Source organism: Lissotriton helveticus, chromosome 11, assembly GCF_964261635.1.
Source record: "Lissotriton helveticus chromosome 11, aLisHel1.1, whole genome shotgun sequence".
Taxonomy (NCBI): Eukaryota; Metazoa; Chordata; class Amphibia; order Caudata; family Salamandridae; genus Lissotriton; species Lissotriton helveticus.
This window is the reverse complement of record NC_136072.1, coordinates 1005302030-1005324033: the sequence shown is the minus strand read 5'-3', so window position 1 is coordinate 1005324033 and position 22004 is coordinate 1005302030. Positions and strand designations below refer to the sequence as shown.

At 44.1% G+C, this 22004-nt stretch overlaps 1 protein-coding gene across 10 annotated transcripts in view; it reads left to right on the top strand.

Moving 5' to 3' along the window:
• The window catches only part of ACACB (acetyl-CoA carboxylase beta), a 2338068-nt gene that overhangs the window by 504165 nt on the left and 1811899 nt on the right, over window positions 1-22004 (top strand). For all 10 annotated transcript variants that reach the window (XM_078667379.1, XM_078667377.1, XM_078667383.1 and 7 more), the window contains one exon: window positions 526-658. In XM_078667379.1, coding sequence (XP_078523505.1) covers window positions 526-658 — 133 coding nt within the window. The remainder of the gene's footprint in view (window positions 1-525; window positions 659-22004) is intronic.

The following is a 22004-nucleotide window of genomic DNA, read 5'->3' as shown; positions in this document are numbered from 1 at the left end:
TTGTAGCATCTGTCATTGCAGGACTCAGAAAAAAAAGTTGCACCTAAAAAAAGCCCGATCTACTTGCTTTGGCAAGACCGGTTTTCTTGTTGCACTTGCTTCTGCCAGGTGTATGAATTGAAGGGATTGTTGACGGATTTTCCACATGTAACTTCCTTTGGAAAAGGTTACATTGAAAGCAAGGCAGTCTTTGCTGTCCTATGTTGTAACCACGTTAATTGTAATCAGAAAGCACAGCTTTGGCATTCTTTCCACGCCCTCATCTAAAGTGTAGGAGAGGTTGCCTAGACCTGAAGTTACTAAGGTTCTTGGTCATTACATTTTCAGAATAGACCGATAGTGCTGGCACAGACAGCTTTGTTTAAAGTGATTGTTTGTTATGTCTTTCCAGTTCTTGGGTGAAGTTGTCTTTAAAAACTGTACTTGTCCTCAGAAGATCATATTGTCAATATTATGCAAGGATCATGTTGCATACATTATTGTCTACATACATATCTCACTTTTTTTATTTCGTTTTTAATGTAGACCAAGCATGTCAGGACTGCATTTGGCAAGGAAGGGCCGTGAGCAGAAGAAACTGGATTCACACAGGGATTTTACAGTTGCTTCACCTGCTGAGTTTGTTGCTCGGTTTGGAGGAAATCGCATCATAGAAAAGGTATGGTGTACTGTCTTCTGCGTGTTTCATTTTCTGTTATTGATGGCTGTGTTTTGCCTAGGATTATAATTATAATGAATGTCAGCAGGAATTGTGTTATAACAGGTTGTAGCTGGGCATTCATTGTATCCTCTTTGTGTTGCACTATAGCAATTAAGTAGTCAGTCGCACATTTGACAAGACCACAAGGGCTCTAATTTTAATCAAGTTCCTGTGCTTCCTTGCTGGGAGCAAGTTTGATAGGTTGGTGAATATAGCGTACCCACATAGATGGTGCTGTGTGAGGGCTTGAGGCTCAAAAGATGTGCTCAGATTCTTTGGCGAAAGTTGCTGCTCAGAAGATTGATGTTTTGCGGAGCATGTGAGATTAGATACTGCTATGCATACCGTACATTTTAATAGAGGTGAGTATCCTGTAGGTAATGCCAGTATGGAGTGCCTAATATGAACTTCGGAGTCCACTAATAAAGTATGCTATTCTGGAGTAAAACCTGAAGCAAAACAGTGTTGAGACCATGATGTGTCATGTGGGGTCCACCTAGAAGCAGCATGGGCCCAAACTGTAGTATAAACTATCAGTCACGGCCCGTCACCTGCCAAAGTGGCAGGGCAGGCCGGAGTTGTGTGCTGGTGAGGGGGTTGGGGGTGGGGGGGTTAGGTTCTGGGATAAAACAAAAAAGTAAACTTACCTGATCGCCGCTGCCTCTGCCGTCCACTCCATCGCACTCTTCCTGCTTCAAGGACCGGCTCCCAGACTGCACTGCAGCCAATCATGATGCTGCATGAAAGCAGCATTGGGATTGGCCGGAGCGCTATGACTTTGCGCTCCCAGGCAGACTGGAGCCTCATGCTTTCTTGAAGGGACAAGGGAGTACACGCCACAGTGTCATCCCCCCCTGGATCCGTCCCCAAGACTCGTCCGATTCTTGGGGGCGGGTCCAGTGGGATTAAAATAAAACAATAATAAAACTGATTAGAAACCTATTTAATTATTGTTTTATTTGTTGGAGGTGGCAGGGGGTGGGCAGCGCTCCTCCACCCTAAAGGAGTGGCCTCCACTGTGAACAATTATTTAAGCCTAGGTATAAAGCGTACAGGACACACTCGGTAGTAAGATGGGTTGTTCCCCATGTATATATTGTTCATCACCCAAGGAATGTGAGTAGGGTGCATTGTTCTAGAGTTTCAGCAGGAGCGCTAAGAGTGCTGCCTATGGAAGTAACCATGAGACTCCACAGTTTATAGGTCTGTGTTTACGCATATGTCTTACCAATGGAGCCTACTTTAGTTAGTCTAACAAGGGGACCAAGTTAGCATCATTATGTGAATTTGTGAAGAAAATGGCTAGCTTTAAGAAGAAGAGGAAAAAATTACATGGGGGAAAACATCAGGGAGTGACTTGAAGAAAAGGTAGTAAAGGGGTAACTGAGGTAGTTTAAGTGAGCAGGATCGAAGAAGCGGGGCATTGAGGTGTCCTAGATAAAATGGGCAGTGTTATGGGCTCCTGCATGCTCAAGCGCAAAAGTTTGAACAGAAAGATGCCCTTAGCCTCACAGGGAAGATGTCACATAAAGATGCTCTTAAATTTCTCCGCCCTTTATATGGAAACCCGGATGGACACCGGGAGAGGAGTATTAAAATACACTTTTTAGAACATAGCTGGGACAGGCTGTACAGAGGGTTGAGACACCAGTTTTTTGGGGCAGTTGGAAAAGCACTAGCCCTAAACATGGAGGCGGGAAGGTCCAGAGTAGATGGAGTAAATACACTGTATAGAGGGTGTCCACAGTGAGTTACCATATCAAAATACATCCGATTTCAGTAACAGTATTCCACAAGCATTCTGGGAACAAATTGAAATTGTGCATAGGGACCAGATTTAACCATCTTCTTATTAGAACTGAGGAAGGCAACCACATTTCCTAGAGTGAGAACGCATAGATGGATGTTGATGATCCAGCAAGGTACTCTTGTAGAGAGGAATCATCCTTTTCTGAGATAGCAGAATATTGGTGCTGACTGCAAAAGAAGCTAAATGTTACCAAGAGGCAGAATATGTAAATGAACAAAGTTTCTCGTTTTATTATGGGAAACGGACTATTAACTTTATTTTTGTGTGGCTTGACAGTGCAGCTATCTGCTTTAGCCATTGTTACTAGTACTTTAAAATATATATAGTGTGTCCTTTGCCTCCGCCCAAAGAAGTATTGCTCTCACCTCATGCTGTTGGCTATTTATTGCATCTTTCGGCCTCCAATGGTGTGCTTACTTTGCAAAGGATGAAGGAGTATTCATGTCTCAAAAGTACACTGAATCATAATTATTTTTTATATCGCATAGATGTGGTGTATATAGAAAGCAAAAATCTTTCCATTTGTTTTTCACTGTAGGACTCTTTAAATGTTTTAAACAAGACTCAAAATGCAAGTCAGACCTATTGACTTTGCCAATGCTTCTTCATTCATATGATCGTTTCAAGCATACATTGCAACAGGAGCTGCAAAATAATGTACACGATTATTTTCTACTTGACACAGTGGGGTTATCTCTGTTCAGACCATGATGTGAATTTTAGGCTCCAGGAGATTTTCCTCCCCCTCACCACCATCCCCACTCTTTTCCATTCCATTTCCCTTGCCCTCGCAGTGCCTCTGATGTGCCGAGGGGACTTGACACGCTGGACTAATTCCTAATATGCATACTGTAATAGTATTGTTATAGTTGCTCCATGTTGTTTTCTTTGCTCTCATGGTTGCCCATTCAACAAAATCTTTATAAAAATACTTACAAAACAAAAAATGATTATAAGTGGTACATCAGAACAACCAAAATAATTGAGTTAATAACTACTGTTGAATATTACTACATTGAATAAGAACATTGTAACTCCGATTTTCTTTTTATTATTTTAGGGCATGGACATTGTCAAAAACTAGAGACCCAGGGAAGTCCAGCAAGGTATGGCTTGCGTGGATCCCCCAACGTTTTCCTACCCAGAATGTGACCGGCAAACCTCAACTTTAGGTGAAAAAAACGCATTTCCCACATATGTTTGGGTGGAATCACCGTGCCGGCACAAATGTCTACCCCACAGCGTTCCCCTCAGTTTCCGGAGTAAAATGATACCTCACTTGTGTGGGTGGTGCAAGGGCCTGTGACTGGGAAGAGTTCAAAACATAGGGAATAAGTGTTTAGCACAGAGAATTCTAAGTGCAATTTCTTTTTAAAATAGATTTTTAGCCAATTCTGCATTGGACACCTACACAAGCGAGGCACCATTTTACTCGGGACACTAAGGAGAACGCTGTGGGGTAGGACATTTGTGCAGGCACGCTGATTCCACACAAAATATGTGGAAAATCTGTTTTTGTCAGCTAAATTTGAGGTTTGCAGGGATTTCTGGGTAGGGAAACGTTGGGGGATCCACGCAAGCAATACCTCATTGGACTCCCCAGGGTGTCTAGTTTTCAGAAATGTGTGGGTTTGGTAGGTTTCCCTAGATGGCGGTGAGGCCGGGCCAAAGAACCAGGTGCCCCCCCCCCCCCACAAAACTAGGTAGTTTTGTAATAGGTAATTTTAAAGTCTCCACAGTATGATTTGGGCCATTTCCTGTTGCAGCCACTATCCCTACCCACAAAAGTGAGGTGCCATTTGTATCGGGAGACCTGAGGGAACGCTGGGTGGTAGGACATTTGTGTTAGCCCTGTGACGCTACAACTTCCCCACACAGGAATGTGAAAAAAAAAATGATTTTTTGCAACAAAATTTGAGGTGTGCAGGGGATTCTGAGTAGGGAAATGTTGGGGTACCCACGCAAGCCATACCTTGCTGGACTCCCCCGGGTGTCTAGTTTTCAGAAATGTGCGTGTTTGGTAGGTTTCCCTAGATGGCCTCCGAGCCCAGGGCTAAAAATCCAGGTGACCCCCTTTGCAAAACCAGGTTGTTTTGTGATAGGTCATTTTGATGTCGCCTCAATATGTTTTGGGCCCTTGCCTGTCGCGGGTACTTGACCCACCCACACAAGTGAGTTACCATTTGTATTGGGAGACCTGGGGAAATGCAATGTAGAAGGAAATTGTTTGATCCACACAGATTCCAGAACTTTCCCACACAGAAATTTGAGAAAAAAGTGATTTTGTTTCCCACCTAAATTTGAGGTTTGCAGGGGATTCTGGGTAGGGAAATGTTGGGGGTCCCACGCAAGCCATACCTTGCTAGACTCCCCTGGGTGTCTAGTTTTCAGAAATGTGTGGGTTTGGTAGGTTTCCCTAGATGGCCGTCGAGCCCGGGGCCAAAAACTCGTGGTTGTTTGTGATAGGTCATTTTGATGTCGGTTCAATATGTTTTGGGCCCTTGCCTGTCGGGGGTGCTTGATCCACCTACACAAGTGAGGTACCATTTTTCTCGGAAGACTTTGGGGAATGTAAGGTGGGTGGAATTTTGTAGATCCACGCACATTCCAGAACTTTCCACCATAGAAATGTGAGGAAAATCTGTTTTTTTCTTCAAATTTTGAGGTTTGTAAGGGATTCTGGGTAACAGAACCTCGTGAGAGCCAGACATGTCGCCCCATCCTGGATTCCCCTGGGTTTCTAGTTTTCTAAATTATAGGTTTCCGTAGGTGCCTGGCACAGCTAGGGTTCAAAATGTACAGTTACACACTGCAAAAAAAGGGTCAGTTTTCACTGTGAAAATGTGGTGTGTCAACATTGCGTTTTGGGCCGTTTCCTGTCGCAGGCACTTGGCCTACCCACACAAGTGAGGTCCCATTTTTCTCTGAAGACTTTTGGGAATGCGGGGTGGGTGGAATTTTGTGGATCCACGCAGATTCCATAACTTTCCACCACAGAAATGTGAGGAAATGTTTTTTTATTTTTATTTGTTTTTTACAAATGTTGAGGTTTGCAAGGGATTCTGGGTAACAGAACCTGGTGAGAGCCAGTCAAGTCACCCCATTCACCCCCCTTGGTGTCTAATTTTTAAAAAAAATGTATAGGTTTGCTAGGTTTCCCTAGGTGCAGGCAGAGCTAGGGTTCAAAATCTACTGCTAGGCACTTTGGATAAAAAGGGCCCATGTTTACTGTGAAAATGTGGTGTGTCCACGTTGCGTTTTGGGCCGTTTCCTGTAGCGGGAACTAGGCCTACCCACACAAGTGAGGTACCATTTTTTTTTTAGAAGGCTTTGGGGAACGCAGGGTGTGTGGAATTCTGTGGATCCACGCAGGTTCTAGAACTTTCCACCACAGAAATGTGAGGAAAATGTGGTTTTTTTGACAGATTTTCAGGTTTGCATGGGATTTTGGGTAACAGAACCTGGTGAGAGCCAGTCAAGTCACCCCATCCTGGATTCCCCTGGGTGTCTAGTTTTCAAAAATGTATAGGTTTACTATGTTTCAGAAGGTGCTGGCAGAGTTGGTGTTCAAAATCTACAGCTTGGCACTTTGCAAAACAAGCATTGAAAATGCAATAGGTCTCGCAATAGAAGAGTTTGACCTTTTGGTGTTGCAAATGTAAAACTTTTTTTTTGGTTTATATTTTTTCAAATTATGAAAGTCTTAATTTTGTTTTTTGTAAAGTGAATAGTTATAAATCTGCCAGGTGGCAGGAGAGAGTGAGACAGAAATAGAGGAAGAGTGGAGAGGCCAAGACAGTGAAGGGGCAGGAGAGAGTGAGACAGAAATAGAGGGAGAGTGGAGAGGCCAAGACAGTGAAGGGGTAGGAGAGAATGAGACAAAAACAGGAAGAAAGGAGAGGCCAAGACAGGGAAGGGGCAGGAGAGAGTGAGACGGAAACGAAAGGCACATGGTGAATTGCGAACAAATGTGAACATTAACAATGCAAAAATACAACAAAGCAAGGCGAAATTGTGGTGTGCATGGACGTAAGAACAAACTGCAGGAAGAAGCTGCCTCAGCCATGTCTGGAAGATGTAAGAAGGGGTCGACAGATGGCCATTGCTGGCGAGGCAGCCATTGTTGCAGTGTCGTCCCCTTTACATGGTCAGTAGGAGCAAGTGGGAGGAAGGAGTGGGAGAGGGGTGTGAGATAGATCAAAGCCTTTACTGTGATCAGTGGCCGCAGGCTGCCAGTGGGAGGGAAGGGGAGTCTGGTGCGAGGCGTGGGGGGCGGGGGAGGGGGAGCAGGCATATGGTGGAAAAGAGAAAGAAACAAGGAAGCCTCAGGTGTTTCACCGTGAAAGTTAATACATGTGTTCTATTATTGTCAAGAAATGAGAAACGGAAAGTTAGACAAACAAGGTAAGAGACAACACCAAATTCATTCATGAGCATCAACGGGAAGGAGCATTAAATAATGAAGCTTTTACACAGCTGTTGAATCAGGCAGGTGGGGTACAGCATATATCTGGGGAAATTACAACTCTCATGTCGAGAAAGCTTATGTCTGGGGGCTCAGTTAAATAAAATGCACGGCTAGGATGGGATCAGATTACAATGTATGTATGAGCATAAACATCTTTGCTATGCAGCAGCACAAGTGGGCAAATATCGGTATGCAACCATACTAAGCGCGCTGAGACGTGCACCTACACTCCAACGTGCACACTGGGTAATATAGGCCTGGAATGTCAGTGTGGCATATCCTAACACCAGCACACACATTGCAAATTAAAATGCATTTTTTGAGTTCCTCGACCCAGGCTTGAGTATCTGGAAGCAAACTCGGATGGGAAAGAAAGGGGGGGAAGGTGTAGGGGGAAGTGACTAATCTTATTGTACAAAAGGGTAACATTTGCTATTAAAACACTCATGTCACCACCAAAGCTCACATTTATGGCTGCCATGAACAACGACAATGTGTAATTAAACTGACGTCAGTACCTCGTTGTTTTGGCCAGTGGGTACTGTCAAGGTGGACATGTTTCACCGAATGACGGACTTTATCGACCAAGGGCAGAAAAATAGTATTTTCAAACTAGATGAGTTATACAGCTCTTCGGGGCAGCCGTGTGCAGCTGGACAGAGGGAAATGTGCCCCACATATGAATCTGAACTCGAGCACTAATGTTTAATGTGTCATCTCCTTAAGTGAGTGCAAAATGTGTCTCTCAGACTCCATTGTGAGAGTACATTTAAGTCAGATTAGCTGTTATCATGAGGCTAGCAGTAAAACAGTTCCCTGGTAGAATGGTAAAAGATATCCTGACAGACAGACAGACACAAAAAACACAAATACTTGTGTACATGTGTCTATAATGTTTTAATTGCTCAGTACATAAAGCAAATGTTTGCACAGAAGTTTACCTTAATGACCCAAATACATAACGGTGAAGAAATTGTCAAAAAAGGAAAGGAAAGGAAAATATGGAGGAAAATACAACGACGTGGCCTGAGTGAGGACTGGCACTATTTGCACCAGCCCCTCTGTAATTGCAGTTCACCGAAGATGGCCATTATAATGCCCTATTTATTCTATCGATAGCTTGAGGAGGAAAACATCGTAGAATAGTGAGTCGGAGGATTTGCGGCTCCAGGTGGCCCAGTCGTCATTTTTTTCGAGAACACTATTGGTTTATGTTAAGCGTATGCGACAGAAGCACGAAAATTGCAGAAACCCAGAAGGGACAGAATATACACAGTGCTGATAACTTTCAAGAACCTTTATTTTATATTGTATCCCTTACAGTGCGTCATTTGAGTAGCTGAATATTTTCCAAAACATGCAGTTCGGGGATTGAGAAGGTGGCAAGCAAAACGTGAAAAGAGCGATGGAGGGTGTGGGACAACGAACAGCAGCGGGAGGGAGGAGGGAAGAGGACAACGGACAGCGAGAGCAGGGCAGTGTTGGGGAACAACAGAGAGAGGGAGAAGGGGTGGGGGACAACAACAGCATGAGGAAACAAGGAGAAACACGAGAGACGGCCTGCGGCCGTCAAAGTGAAAGTGGAATTGCAGTTCACCGAAGATGCCCATTATAATGCCCTATTTATTCTATCGATAGCTTGAGGAGGAAAACATCGTAAAATAGTGAGTCGGAGGATTTGCGGCTCCAGGTGGCCCAGTCGTCATTTTTTTCGAGAACACTATTGGTTTATGTTAAGCGTATGCGACAGAAGCACGAAAATTGCAGAAACCCAGAAGGGACAGAATATACACAGTGCTGATAACTTTCAAGAACCTTTATTTTATATTGTATCCCTTACAGTGCGTCATTTGAGTAGCTGAATATTTTCCAAAACATGCAGTTCGGGGATTGAGAAGGTGGCAAGCAAAACGTGAAAAGAGCGATGGAGGGTGTGGGGCAACGAACAGCAGCGGGAGGGAGGAGGGAAGAGGACAACGGACAGCGAGAGCAGGGCAGTGTTGGGGAACAACAGAGAGAGGGAGGAGGGGTGGGGGACAACAACAGCATGAGGAAACAAGGAGAAACACGAGAGACGGCCTGCGGCCGTCAAAGTGAAAGTGGGGGAGGAGAAATGCGACACGGCGGGAGGGGGCGGAGCGGGGAGAGCGGCATGAGGGTGTGAAGCAGCAGGGGCCTTTGAAGTGAAGCTAAGCTAAGCTTCACTTCAAAGGTGTGGGAGGAGTGCTGCTGGTGATTGACTGGCGATTTGATGATGTGCACGCGCATTTTAGGGCAATGCGCTTGCGCATTGACCTAAAAGCGCACGGGCACAGCACCAAATCGCCAGTCAATCGCCAGTCTAGGTAAAGCTTATTTAAGCCCCTATATATCGAGCTCCCGCTCAATGCGCATGCGCATTGAGATAGGTCGCTCGACCTAAAAAGGGTCTGTTTTCACTGTGAAAATGTGGTGTGTCCACGTTGCATTTTGGGCCGTTTCCTGTTTCGGGCACTAGGCCTACCCACACAAGTGAGGTATAATTTTTAGGTCTCGGCTAGCGTAGGCTGCGCACATGCGCAGTCTCGCTGGTGAGATTTAATGAGTTAGAGTACGTTCCACTAGCGAGGTTAAGCCCCGCCCCTCTTTTCCATTGGCTGGCGTCACCGTTCATGCTAAACGGTGGCCATTGGAAAAGAGCGTCCTGTGATGTAAACTTTTCTCTTTGTAGTCCGTCCCATTCGGACGGACTTCCCCGACTTACTGCTGGCGCAAAAGGTTTCTTATCTTCTTTATGGGGCAAAACAGATTGCCCCATAAAGAAGATAATAAACCTTTTACGCTAGCAGGAAAGCAGGCCAAACCAGTCCTTATACTAGTGAGGAATGAGGTCTTGTTTGAACAGAACGTCACCTTTCAGTGCAGCACAGGGACAAGCGCAGTGCTGCACAACATTATCGTTTTTAATGCAATTTAAGGAAATGTACTTTGTACGTTTTCAGCACGTAGGTATTTTAACCTGTTCAATAATTAAAATCTAAGTCACAAAGTTAAATATTGGCGCAGTGTTTTATTTTTTAATTTGAAATGTAATTGATTCTTCGACTTTAGCTTCAACCGAACCATAGCCTAACACTTGTCTCTTTCTTGTTAAAACGTATGCTATTGTCGACTGTGAAAATGTATATCTTCTTGCTCTGTTGCCCTTTCTTGGTATCTTTCGCTTTACCTCTCTCTGTGCCCTCGGGTGAGCCACGGCGGCCGTGCGTATCTTTGACGCTAAAGCTTCCATCGAGCCCTCTGATTGGGCAGAGTGTGAGGTCCGGTGAGTGTGGCAGCCAATGGCTAATCGGAATGCTGGGAAGTTGGCCGGGCCTTGGAGTGGTTGCTCTGTTCACTTCACACACTCACACAGAACCGACAGACCCTTGGAGTATTTTCTGGCAGCAACGCCCCCTCCCCCCTAGCAATGCATGCCGCACCGCAGTGGTGCCCGAGGAGAGCGGGGGAGCAGTCTGTCCGCGTCGCTTAGTCCCTCCCTAGACCAGAGTCTCCATTGGTAAAAATCCATCCTCAAAGACCTCGGGGTCAGTGCACCCTTGGCATAGCCTCTCTTTCACATAAAGGAAGGGTCCACGTTTCCACCATAGCGGTACTCCCGGCGCATGCATCTCCTCCGAAAAGCAACTGTTATCTTGCATGCGAGCATTTGCATCCTCCTCTTTCTAGCGGTTGATAGACGCCCCCTTCCATAGTGCCTTTATTGGGGCATATCGCCCCCTCCCGGTTTGACCCCCCCCCCCCCCCCCAAATGGTTGCACCTAGAAGAGGGGTTCCTATGACAGGGGCAGACTGACCACCTTCCCACAGACTGGGAAACAGGCCATTCTGCCCCCATTCCATTCCACAACCTATATTTAGGGCCTGTTGAGTTCTCATGATCCTTGCTATCTCACGCAAAAGAGTACACCCATACCGAGAGTAATAGTTCTGAGTCATTATTTTATGCTCAATGTCAATTGATCTGCAACTGATACATTATTGAGACCTGCTACTCTCATGGTTCCAGGCCTCGGCACTAACTTGCATTCTCGTTCTCTTGTCTCATCGTTATATCACATTGCTTCCCTGACTCTTAACGTGTAGGACAGACTGAATACACCCGTATACTCTCACTTTTTCTGCTCACAGCCCTTGGCTCCCTCGACGACTCCAAATGGTGAGGAGCAGCAGGGAAGGTAAGTCACTGATACTGTTTCATATTTGGAGTTGTCCATCCCTGTTGACATAAGCGTTAATACCCAGGGGCGTCAAGAGTCAACAAAGTGCTCAAAAGGTCTTCTTCGTGTATCCAGAGTCACTAATTTTACTGAGGAATAACTTTCTGCCCGTTGCCAGAATTCCTATGATCACGTTTTCCTCAGACCCTTTAATGTTAATAGTTGTAGATAACAGAATATTCCTTTTCAGGAATACGGGAATTATGCCTTATTCTGTAAGTGTATAGGACTCTTGTGACAATACTATTGGTTCCTGTGCTCCTTTACCTCTGGAAATGTGTAAAGTTGTAGATTAAGTGTAGATGAGCCAAAGTTATTTCCTAAGAATCCCAGGAAGAAAGCCTGTAAGTGTGTTCTCACTATATTTGGGGTGTATTAGCTACACATGTACCAATTATTTCCTCTACACAACTCCACACAGGCCTTATGTGAGTGGCTCGGTCAGTTTATCGAGCTCAAACACCTGTTTGCATGGGGGTCGCATTACAAGTACATTTGGGGGATTTTATTGGAGCTGGTGATTACCAGATGTGATAAAATCCGACCCCTGAAGTAAAATTGTGGTTGCTTAAACATAGAGGGTTAAAAATAAGCCCAGTAAACTTTGTGATATGCAAATTAAACTTACTTCTGTCAAGTAGGTAGAGCTGTCAATTGGAAACCTTACGGGTGGCACGGCAATGTATGTACAAATATCGCCCCTTGCTCAACCTACTTCTCCTGAAAATAGGTTAGCTTCCAATCCCATTTTCCCTGCCTGCACAGCTGAGGTAGCTATACTTATACTACCCCCTTCTCATATCCGAAATTGAAAGTGATGGTATGCACCCCAAACCCATAAGTGAAATACTTTGAGTTAGACAGAGATAGTCATACCAATCTTTATGAACAAAATCTAGTACATGGTTGTTGGCAAACATAAATACATATGTGTTCACTTAGTCCTCAAAACACTTGGGGAGGACATCTGAACTTGCCCTATCTCTAGTTATAATCACACAGATGTGTCTCATCATGGTTATACCCTTAGAGACATGGCAGTCTTCCAGATACTCCTTAGCTCTATCCTCCTGTGAGCATTTTCGGATGCTCTCGTCCATCCTCCTGATTTTGGTGTGGTCACATCTGTTCCTTCATTCTGGTTTTCCATACATGAACTGCTTGTCAAGCAATTGAAACCCATCTGATAGCGAGATGGAGCATGCCCTGTAGGAATTGGGGACAAGCCAAATATAACTTCGGAAATTGGAATGTGTGTTCCACATAATATCTCTAACACCAAGTGGTTCTTCTTAAATGACGCGCTAACCTAGATACTTTACAGGCTAATTTGAGGATGTTTTTTAAATTGGTATTCAGTTTTTGTTCAGTTATAGAAAAAATTATTTTGCTAAACAAATGATCTCCAAGACATGCTATGCAATTTAGACCCTGGTTTAGCTCATAGGTGGCAACATGGTTGCAGAGGTCACTAGTGGATGTGATGGTTGTTAACGTAGACAATACAATTATAGTATATTGTACGTTTATATTTTTACATTACACATATTTCAAATGCATGCTTACATATACATATATGCATACATATGTATGTTATGTACATGAAAGTTTAAAAAAACACTAATAAAAGCAAATCTAAAAAGCCACCTAATTACAAACCGAATTGCTTAAACTTTACTAAAGACGAGTCCTATTGCATTTTCAATGCTTGTTCTTTGAAGACTTTGGGGAATGCGGGGTGGGTGGAATTTTGTGGATCCACACAAATTCCAGAACTTTCCACCACAGAAATGTGAGGAATTTATTCTACCTCAAACTATGTCCTTACTTGCCCTAACGTTGAGTGAGGAGTCCCGGGTCTCGCATTTGGTGACAGTGGTGCGGGACTGGGACTCCATCTTCCAACAGTGACCTTGATTATCTGACATCGCATCTAACCCCAGAGAGTTTGGAATTTGAAATGTAATTGATTCTTCGACTTTAGCTTCAACCGAACCTGGTGGTTCAGGTGCTCACCAGTAGGGCGAACACAAATTATTTTCCCATGAGTCCTTCTGAAAGTCGAACCAACTTGAGATATTTGGGAAGCAAATGTTTTCTACTGCCAAATTTATCCTTCAGTCAATCAGTTCCATCTGCTTACCTTGAAGATATACCCATGATTTAAGGGACATGTTTGTCAAGCAGTCCCTGGGGAATTTCGGGCTGTTTTGACTCCCAAGCATCCAGGATGGGCAGGACACCACAAAGTACATTATGTGCTTTCAGCTTGGGCAGAACTGTTGGCACTAGCTTGGTTGTAAGGCAATACGCTTGCATCCACAGGTTTCTCTGGAGACGTGTACGCCTGGTTAATGGACATGCCGTTTGAGCCTCACCTCTGGCTAGAAGGCTGATTGGGAACTGGAATGCTTAAAGAAAGCCCAGGCCATGGTGTGTTCTCTTGGTCTTTCCTACCCCCATGAGACCGTGTCCTCACCAGTTTCACTAATTTCAAGGCTACTGTAGAGGATTGGCATACTGCCAATCCAGGATATTTGGGATATATTTCAGCCAAGGTCCTGGATCTCAGTGAGAATCGCTCTGCGGCTTCTGGGCCACTTTGCATCTGGCATGCTGCTTGTGTTCTGTTCCAGGTGGCTAATGCAAGATATGCAGTGGAACCTGACGTCTCAGTGAGTCTATCATCAGAGGAACCTGTGGGATTCGACCCAGGAGACTGCAAAAAACCTGCAGTGGTAGTTCAATTGAAATTAGACAATAAACAGACTGCTCTCCCTGGCACGCATACCCCACCCCCAATCAGCTATTGGTGGTGACAAATGTTTCACTGCTGGTCTTCTGGGAGAGGTGGAGATTAGAAAACTCTGGTCTTCAAAAAATACCCGCTTCCAAATTAATCTGTTGGAGTTGCAAGCGGGAAACGCCCACTACAACGCGGCCGTTTCCACGCATAACTTAACCACGCATGCATTACATCGCATGCGTGGCTACAATGAATAGCCTTTACCACGCATAACTTTACTACGAGATACGTAGTAAAGGCATGTGTGTTAGAGGCTAAAAATAAAAAAGGGAGCTCCACCCCCCCCAAAAAAAGCGTGAAAAGAACAGGGGTCCAAAAAAACCGCACCTGTTGAAGTTTATATGTGGAGGCAATCGGCGTCGATAGAGGAAATGGAAAGACACTTCCGTTTTCTCTTAAAGACGTGCGACATCAACACGGAAGAACATTGAGAAGAGAAGACGTAGAGAGGTAAGGGGAATATTAGATTTTAGAAAAAAAAGCAGGGGTCCGATTTTAGGGTGCAGGGAAGGGGTATTTGAAAGAAGGGTTTAGGGGTGGGGAATAACCTTTACCAAGTGTATGCCCTTACCATGCATGAATTTACAACGAAAATCGTTTTAAAAGAATGCGTGGTAAAGGAATATTCGTGGTAAAGGTTATGCGTGGGAAAGGCATTCGCGTTGTAACGCATGCGTGGTAAAGGCATGCGTTACAATGGAATGCAACCGTTGCAAGCCATTCGCATAGCATTTTAAGTCCATCCTTCTGTCCATCAGAAGGAAGCTGGTTCAGGTTCTCACGGGCAACACCACCACCATCATGTGTTACTGCAACTAACCGGGTGAGGTCCTAGATCCTGTGCCAGGAGGTCCTTTGCCTCTGGAGCTGGCTTGAGCGACAGGGCATTTTCTTGGTTGTGAATCACCTGGCAGGTGCTTCAAGCACTAGGGCAGATGAGCTTAGCTGGCAGCCCCTAGCGAATCACAAATGGTGGTTACAATCTGAGATGGCACAGGACATCTTGAGCAAAGGAGAGAACCCTGGGTATATCTTCACCACTTCTGAGAAAATGCAGTGTCAAAACGTTTGCACACTGGAGTTTCCAAGAAAACTCTCTTGCTGAGACACATTCCGGATAGAGTGAAGCAGGCTACTTTTGTATGCCTTCCAAATTCTACCTCTTGCCACGCATTGTGACGATCAGGACCGTTGGGACCCAAGTGAACCTAGTGGTTCCGGATTGGCTTGTAGAGCGCGGTACCGAAGTTATTGGGAATGAGCATCTGTCCTCCGAGCAGGCTACCACTTTGGTAGGACCTCCTGTCACAGCAGTGCATCGTCCTCCACCCAAACTAGCTCAATCTGCAATTCCATGCATGGAGATTGAGCAGTAGCAGAGCAGTTGACTGCATGCAATCTCCCTCCCAAAGTTGTGGATGTCATACTGGCTACTAGGTGTCCTATTACTAAGTACTTCGGGTGCTGGGAGAAGTTTTTAGGCTGGTGTGGCACCCACAATACTTGTCCATTGCAAGCTAACCTGTGGATGTCCTGTTTGTTTAATTTCTGGCCAGCAAGCAAGGACTTTATTTGGGTACCGAAAAAAGGTTCTCTTTCCGTAATTTGTATGTTTAACTGACCAACTGTCACTGTTCAAGTCATTCGTTGTGAAGATATTTTAGAAAGATTTGCCACCAATGAGTTTCTTGTGGTGGTGAACTCTGCTCATAGTATGAGCAAACGCTGGGCTCTCCTAGAGCAGCCACCTTATCCCACCCTTTTTCCAGACTTTGGACAAAGGCGGCCTTTTTGTTAACAGTTGTTACTGCTTTTCATGTTGGACAATCTATCACTTTTACAGAGCTCTTTGTTCTGCCTCACTAGAAGAGGAGAGCCTCTATCGGCTGGATCCTAAAAGAGCTTTGAGTTTCTACATTGAAGACCATCGGGTGAACAATAATCTCTTTGTAAGGTGCTCTAGGGCAAAGAAAGGCAACGTAGTGTAGAACTCTGCCAAGGTGAATAGTTCTCTGCATCAAGATCTGCTGTGCATTAGTCAAGAAGTAGCCCTCTGGGTGGATTAGGGCTAATTCCGCCAGGGCCTTAGGTAACACTCTTTCTGGAAGATACACTAACCGCAGGTTCCTCAACACCCTTCCTCTTCCCTGTGGAGTAGGCTTCTTTTCTCCATCGTAAAGTTTCCATTTATATAGATCTGCATACTGTAAAATCTAATTAATAATGGCTCCGTGTCAGACAATAGGGACAGATGTAAAAAATAAACTGATATTGATGTGTGGAGGTGGTGGCTATTGTGACTCGACATCACTTCCGGGGTGGGTGAGACTGACGTGTATTTGCACAACCCCACCTACTTGTGTGTGAAGGAATTGTTTGAAAACTACAGTTCCCGTCTGGTCCCTAGAGGTATTCACAAGGTGATAAATCTGTGATTAGATGGAGTATCCACCAGAAAGAGAGTTACTGATAATTAGCCCAGACTTTGCAGGGTAAGAACGTTTTTTGTTTTGCTAATGTTTGCGCCATTTGACGAATCTTGACTAAACCTTCCCAAAAAAGTTCATACACCTCCGCTCCTTCCTTGAAAGTTTAGGTATGATCTGTCCAGGAGGGCCGAGAAAAAAGGGGGGGGTCCCAAAACGCTTTTTTCCCCATTCAATTCCATAGGAAAAATTAAACAACAATACAGAAAAAAACAGCTGAAAAACATTAGACCAAACTTGCCAGGAAGCTAGATGTTCACTCTGAAAGCATGCTTTTTGTGATTTTTGGTGTAATTCTGTTCTGCCATTTTAGAGAAATTAAGATTCAAATTGTATAAAAATCTGTTACTTTTGAACCAGAGGATTAGAAGATAAGGATCTGATTGGCTGCCGTGTATATCAACAGAGATGTTGGGCGGCCATTTAACCCCTTAGTTGCGGGGTGTTTTCCCCCCCGCTATGCGGGGGGGAGGGGCCGCGCGCAGCGCCCCCATGCTGGTGACGAGCTGAGCTCGTCATGCGGCAAAGCGGATCTGCCCTCATGACGAGCTGAGCTCGTCACGGCCGCACCCGTTTTTAGAACGTTCAGCACAGCGGGGAAATTAGCCCCGCGTGCGAACGTTCCAACGGCCGTGACGAGCTCAGCTCGTCATGAGTGGAGCTCAACTGTACTCCATGACGAGCTGAGCTCGTCACCAGCATGGATGAGGTTAAGGACTCGGGAACTTTGTCCCTGTGTCCTGAGGGGGAAAAAAAGTAAAGAAGAGTGGGAAGAATAGGAAAAGTAGAGGGGCTGCCTTTTTCCATTAAAATCCACCCAGGGTGGTCCAGTACCCGGAGGGGTAGCTCACATTTTTCTTTTTTATTTAAATATATGGGGAGGGATTGTCATGCTTGAGCACATCCCCCCTTCCTGAGCCAGGTATTGGCCTCAGGACACAATCCCCCAGGGCCTGATGCAAATTGAGTGTCGTTGAGACCCCATCCTCTGGGACACTAAATAGTTATTGCTCCCACCTCAGGTGGGAGCACAAGCCTACCTCCCTGCTCTTGCTTTCGTGGGCAGGTAACATTGTATTGCTCAACCCGCAGGAGCACAAAGGAAGGCTGCTTCCATCAAGTGGGAGCATATTGACTGGGAGTGGGCGCCCTGAAAGAAAAAAAGACGCACAGCACTATACCGCACATAAAAACTGTAGCAGCTTAGCTGCTCATAAAATATTCACTTCTTCTGAGAGGAGTGCCCCATAGTGCCCTGCGAGGGCTTTGTTATTACATCTTTTTGTTTCAGGTGGTTCCCCAAAGAGGGACAGGAGAACTACCAATGCACTTTTTTGTTTTATAAACGTTGTGAGCGCCTGCAGAGAGCACAATAACCCCACCAGGAACATTTAAAAAAAAGTTGCAGTAAGTTTCTTGGGTCATAGAATACATTTGTATTTGCACAGCCAAAGTGCACAGCCAAAGTCCATACGCAGCGGGGGTTGTCATAATTAGTATGGTAATAAAATCTTACTTTACGTTAAAATAAAAACATAGAAATTCTCTGAAATATAGCAAAGGTTAAAGTAATGATATCGTCAGATGAAAATGTCAGTTAAAATGTAACATTCAAAACAATGAAATTCACCAGTTATAGTTTACTGAGCCAACTATAGCTTGAGCCCCTGCCATGCGCTGCTTATGACCTCACTTATAACATAATCATTGATTGCATCTCTAATTACATCATCCACGCTAGTCCTGTTTAATTTACTCTATACATCAGTACAGCTCTTCTCGAACTTAGAGCCAGCAACCTTTATTTGTCAATAAAGCAGTGGTTTTGGAACTCGGCGATGTTGCATCAGAAATATGATTCTCCATTCAGAGATATTGCTAAATCCGATTGGACCTCTAACTTTATTAATAAGTATAGCTTTCACCATGTGGCCAGCTCTTTACGGAGAGTCCAAACACCGAGACCCAAGAACCATTCGGTGTCCAAACAACTACTACGCACAGCCTTTGTCTTTTGCACAACTGTTCCCAGGGAGCCCACTCCCTGTAAACACATACGACTCATTGGGTGGCCAAGCCCCTACTAAGCACAATCCACAACTCCATTCAGACACCATAGCCCTTGCTATGCACAGCATTTATCCTGTGCACAACTGTTCAGATGCCCACTCCCTCCAGATAAGTAAGCCCCATTAGGTGGCCAAACTCTACCTACGCACAGCCTTCTCCCTGTGCACAGCTCTTCACAGAGGTCCCACTCCTGTCACCAAGGCCCATTATGTGGCCAAGCATGTTACAAAAAGTTGTATTCATTAGCAGTAGAAAAATAATTGAAAATGTGTTCAAATCTTACCTTACATTTAATAATATAGAAAACTGTCGCACTCATTTGATGTCATAAATTGTCATCAATGATCTAATTGGAGATGGCATTAGTGATGTCCTCAATAATGTCATTTGCGATGTCTTCAGTGATGTCATTGAACATGTCATGAGTAATATGTGAGGTCATAAGTAGGGTGGGGGTGCAAGTTACTTAGCTCAGTAATCTGCAACTGGTGAATTTCAGTTTTGTTTTTAGTTTCAAATGTTAATATTTGCGTGTGTCTGTATGTATGTATATGTGTGTGTGTGTGTATATATATATATATATATATATATATATATATATATATATATACTCTGAAAAAAAAAGGTTACAGGGATGTTCTAGTTGGGTTCAGATTTCACAGAGACAAAACCATAGAAATTCAGCAGTCATAGTTGCCTGAGCTAACCATAACTTATGTTTCCGCAATGCACTGCTTATGACCTCACTTATTGCACCACTAATGACATTGTCAGTTGTTATATTCCCGGGTTAGGCCCATGTAGCGAAGCAGCTTATTTCTTACATTGTCCTCACAGTAACATTTCAGCCGTGAACGTTTGCGCATATTTGCGTGCGTGACAACGTTGGATTAGTTTCTCTGAAACAACATTATCATAATGCTCTGAATATCCTGTACAAGGACTCATTTCGCACTATGTACAAACGTCATCTCTATCTTCATCCAAGGATCGACAGGGCTATTTACATATCCATAACATCATTAATCTATATCCTCATCGCAAGGCGGCTTTCTATTATAAAAGATGCACATCCCAATAGATTAGTAGAGGAGACCCTTCAGCTGACACCGGGGGTCCTTGCATGCTGAGAATTCACCACACCGCGGTCTGACATCTCATGAGGGGTGTGCAGTTCGTGACCAAGACGGGGGTCCTTCATTCTCTCCCTTTAGGTAATGGGGTTGGATCGTCCCTTTGGGGGATTCTTGGCTCTACATCTACAAACACCCTAGGTACACTTAGAGTAGGGTTCGCATAGTAGGAGTACGCTTGATTACTGCCTTGTTTTATAAGCTTGCATATATACACTGTTTAGCACCATGGTAGAACTATATCTACTATTTACGCTCTTGGTGCTTGTAATCCCTTTTATCTGCTTTGGTCTGTTAACCATTGCAGCACACATATTGTGTACAAGAATAACGTTGGTTCTAGAAACATATTGCAAATGCTCCATTGTGTATTCGCTATATACTTCTCTGGGAGTAAGTGACTACAAGTGACTGAGCAAAATGTTCTGTACTGTTTACACGATCCCTGAGGGGCCAGGGTTGTCCTGTTCAGTGGTTGTCAGCGCTATGCCTGGTGGCAGTAGCGCTGAGTGAGCATATCCTGGTGGAAACCACTGATGCAAGGGTAAGTAATCCCACATCGTTTATATGAAAAAACACTCGAAATGGAGGTGGACATACCCAGACAAGTAAATGGTCTCTTTAGGGAGAACCTGACATATGGTTACAACATTTATTTGACTGAAAAGATTGGCTACCTTAGTTCGTAATAGGGGAAGACTTATTTTTACATGATTTCCCCGACCTCGTACCAGAATCAGTTAAAAATTCATATGCGCAGGAGTGAGCGTTAGCACTGGCTCCTGCACTTTAATGAAACCATGTTTGGTGGGATGGTGAGTCACCTTTTCACGGAATCCCATTCAAAATCCATTCCTCAACCACCGAGGCAATACCGAATAACACATGAAGCAAAGAAACATTTCAAGGAGATACTACATCAACTTGAATACCAGGGTGTGATAGAGAATTGCACCTCATCCATGAATAATCCATTATTTCTGGTACTGAAACCTGATAATTCATACTGTCTAGTCTTAGACATTTGAATGCTTCCACACGCACATTTGCAGTACAAAATGCACATAGTGCCTCACTAATGAATAACATTGTGCTAAAAAAATACACAACATTACATCTCAAATTGATTTTTCTGCCAAAATGTAGTGCCGGGTGGAGATATTTGACCACATTCTCAGCGCTAGATTCTCAGTGCAAATTTTGTCGATTTACCTTGGGTTATAAGAATAGCCCTGGACTGATTTCAGCCTGACTGACAGAATTGCTTCAAAGTTTGAATAAGGAGGCATTGCCCTATGTAGATGATAGCTATCTGATGGACGATGAATTGATGGAACACTTGGCTAAAGAAAACCACATCATTCTTGGGTTTGCTCACATAGGATAGAAATGTAATTTTAAAAAATCTAAAATTGCCTACCTCAATGTCCTGTTCTGGGAATAAGAGTTGTTGAATGAAGGAAAAAGCCTGACAGCTGATTCTTTTTGGAAAATGTGCTCTGCTCCATCCTCCAACTACTCTGAGAAGACTACAATCCATTTTAGGATTTTTTAATTTTGCAGGACATACATTTTGGATCACGCAGAATGGGTAAAACCTTTCTACAACTTAATTAGACCTTATTTTTCAGTGCATCATTGGACAAAGAAACATACATATATTTTACTTTCTGTACAAGCTGACATGATCGCTTCTAAACATTTAGACACGTGCGTCAACACAACTAACCTGGTGATCCGTATAGTCACTGGACCAACCGGTAACACCTACATCACTTTCAATGAAGGTGATACAGTACTGGTTGCATACAAATCACATTTGTACAGAAATGCTGAAATGCGTTTTGCATCCACTGAGAAAATACTTACAGCGGTATAGACTGCTGTAGTGAGAGAGCGCACAAGCGTAAAGGAAACCCATGATTGTCATGAACCTGTTACCGATCTTAGAGCCCGTTTCAACAGCAAGCATTCCAAATGCTAAAGCATTACACCCAAGATGGCTTCAATGTGCTAACTCTCACTGCAACAGATGTAGATTACAGATTTTTTTTTTTTGAAAACCTTTATTTGGACAAAAAGGATATACAAATACGGGCCTACAACCAGTCAGGCCGGCCACTAATACGAGAGGGCAAGCAATAAATCCAGGATGACAGTGTACGGAATAAAACACAGTAAATCGCAATCATTACGGCATCAAAAAAGGGGGGGAAACACAGACGGCCAGCAAAAAGAAACAATGAAGGTTAATTTTATAATAATACAAAAA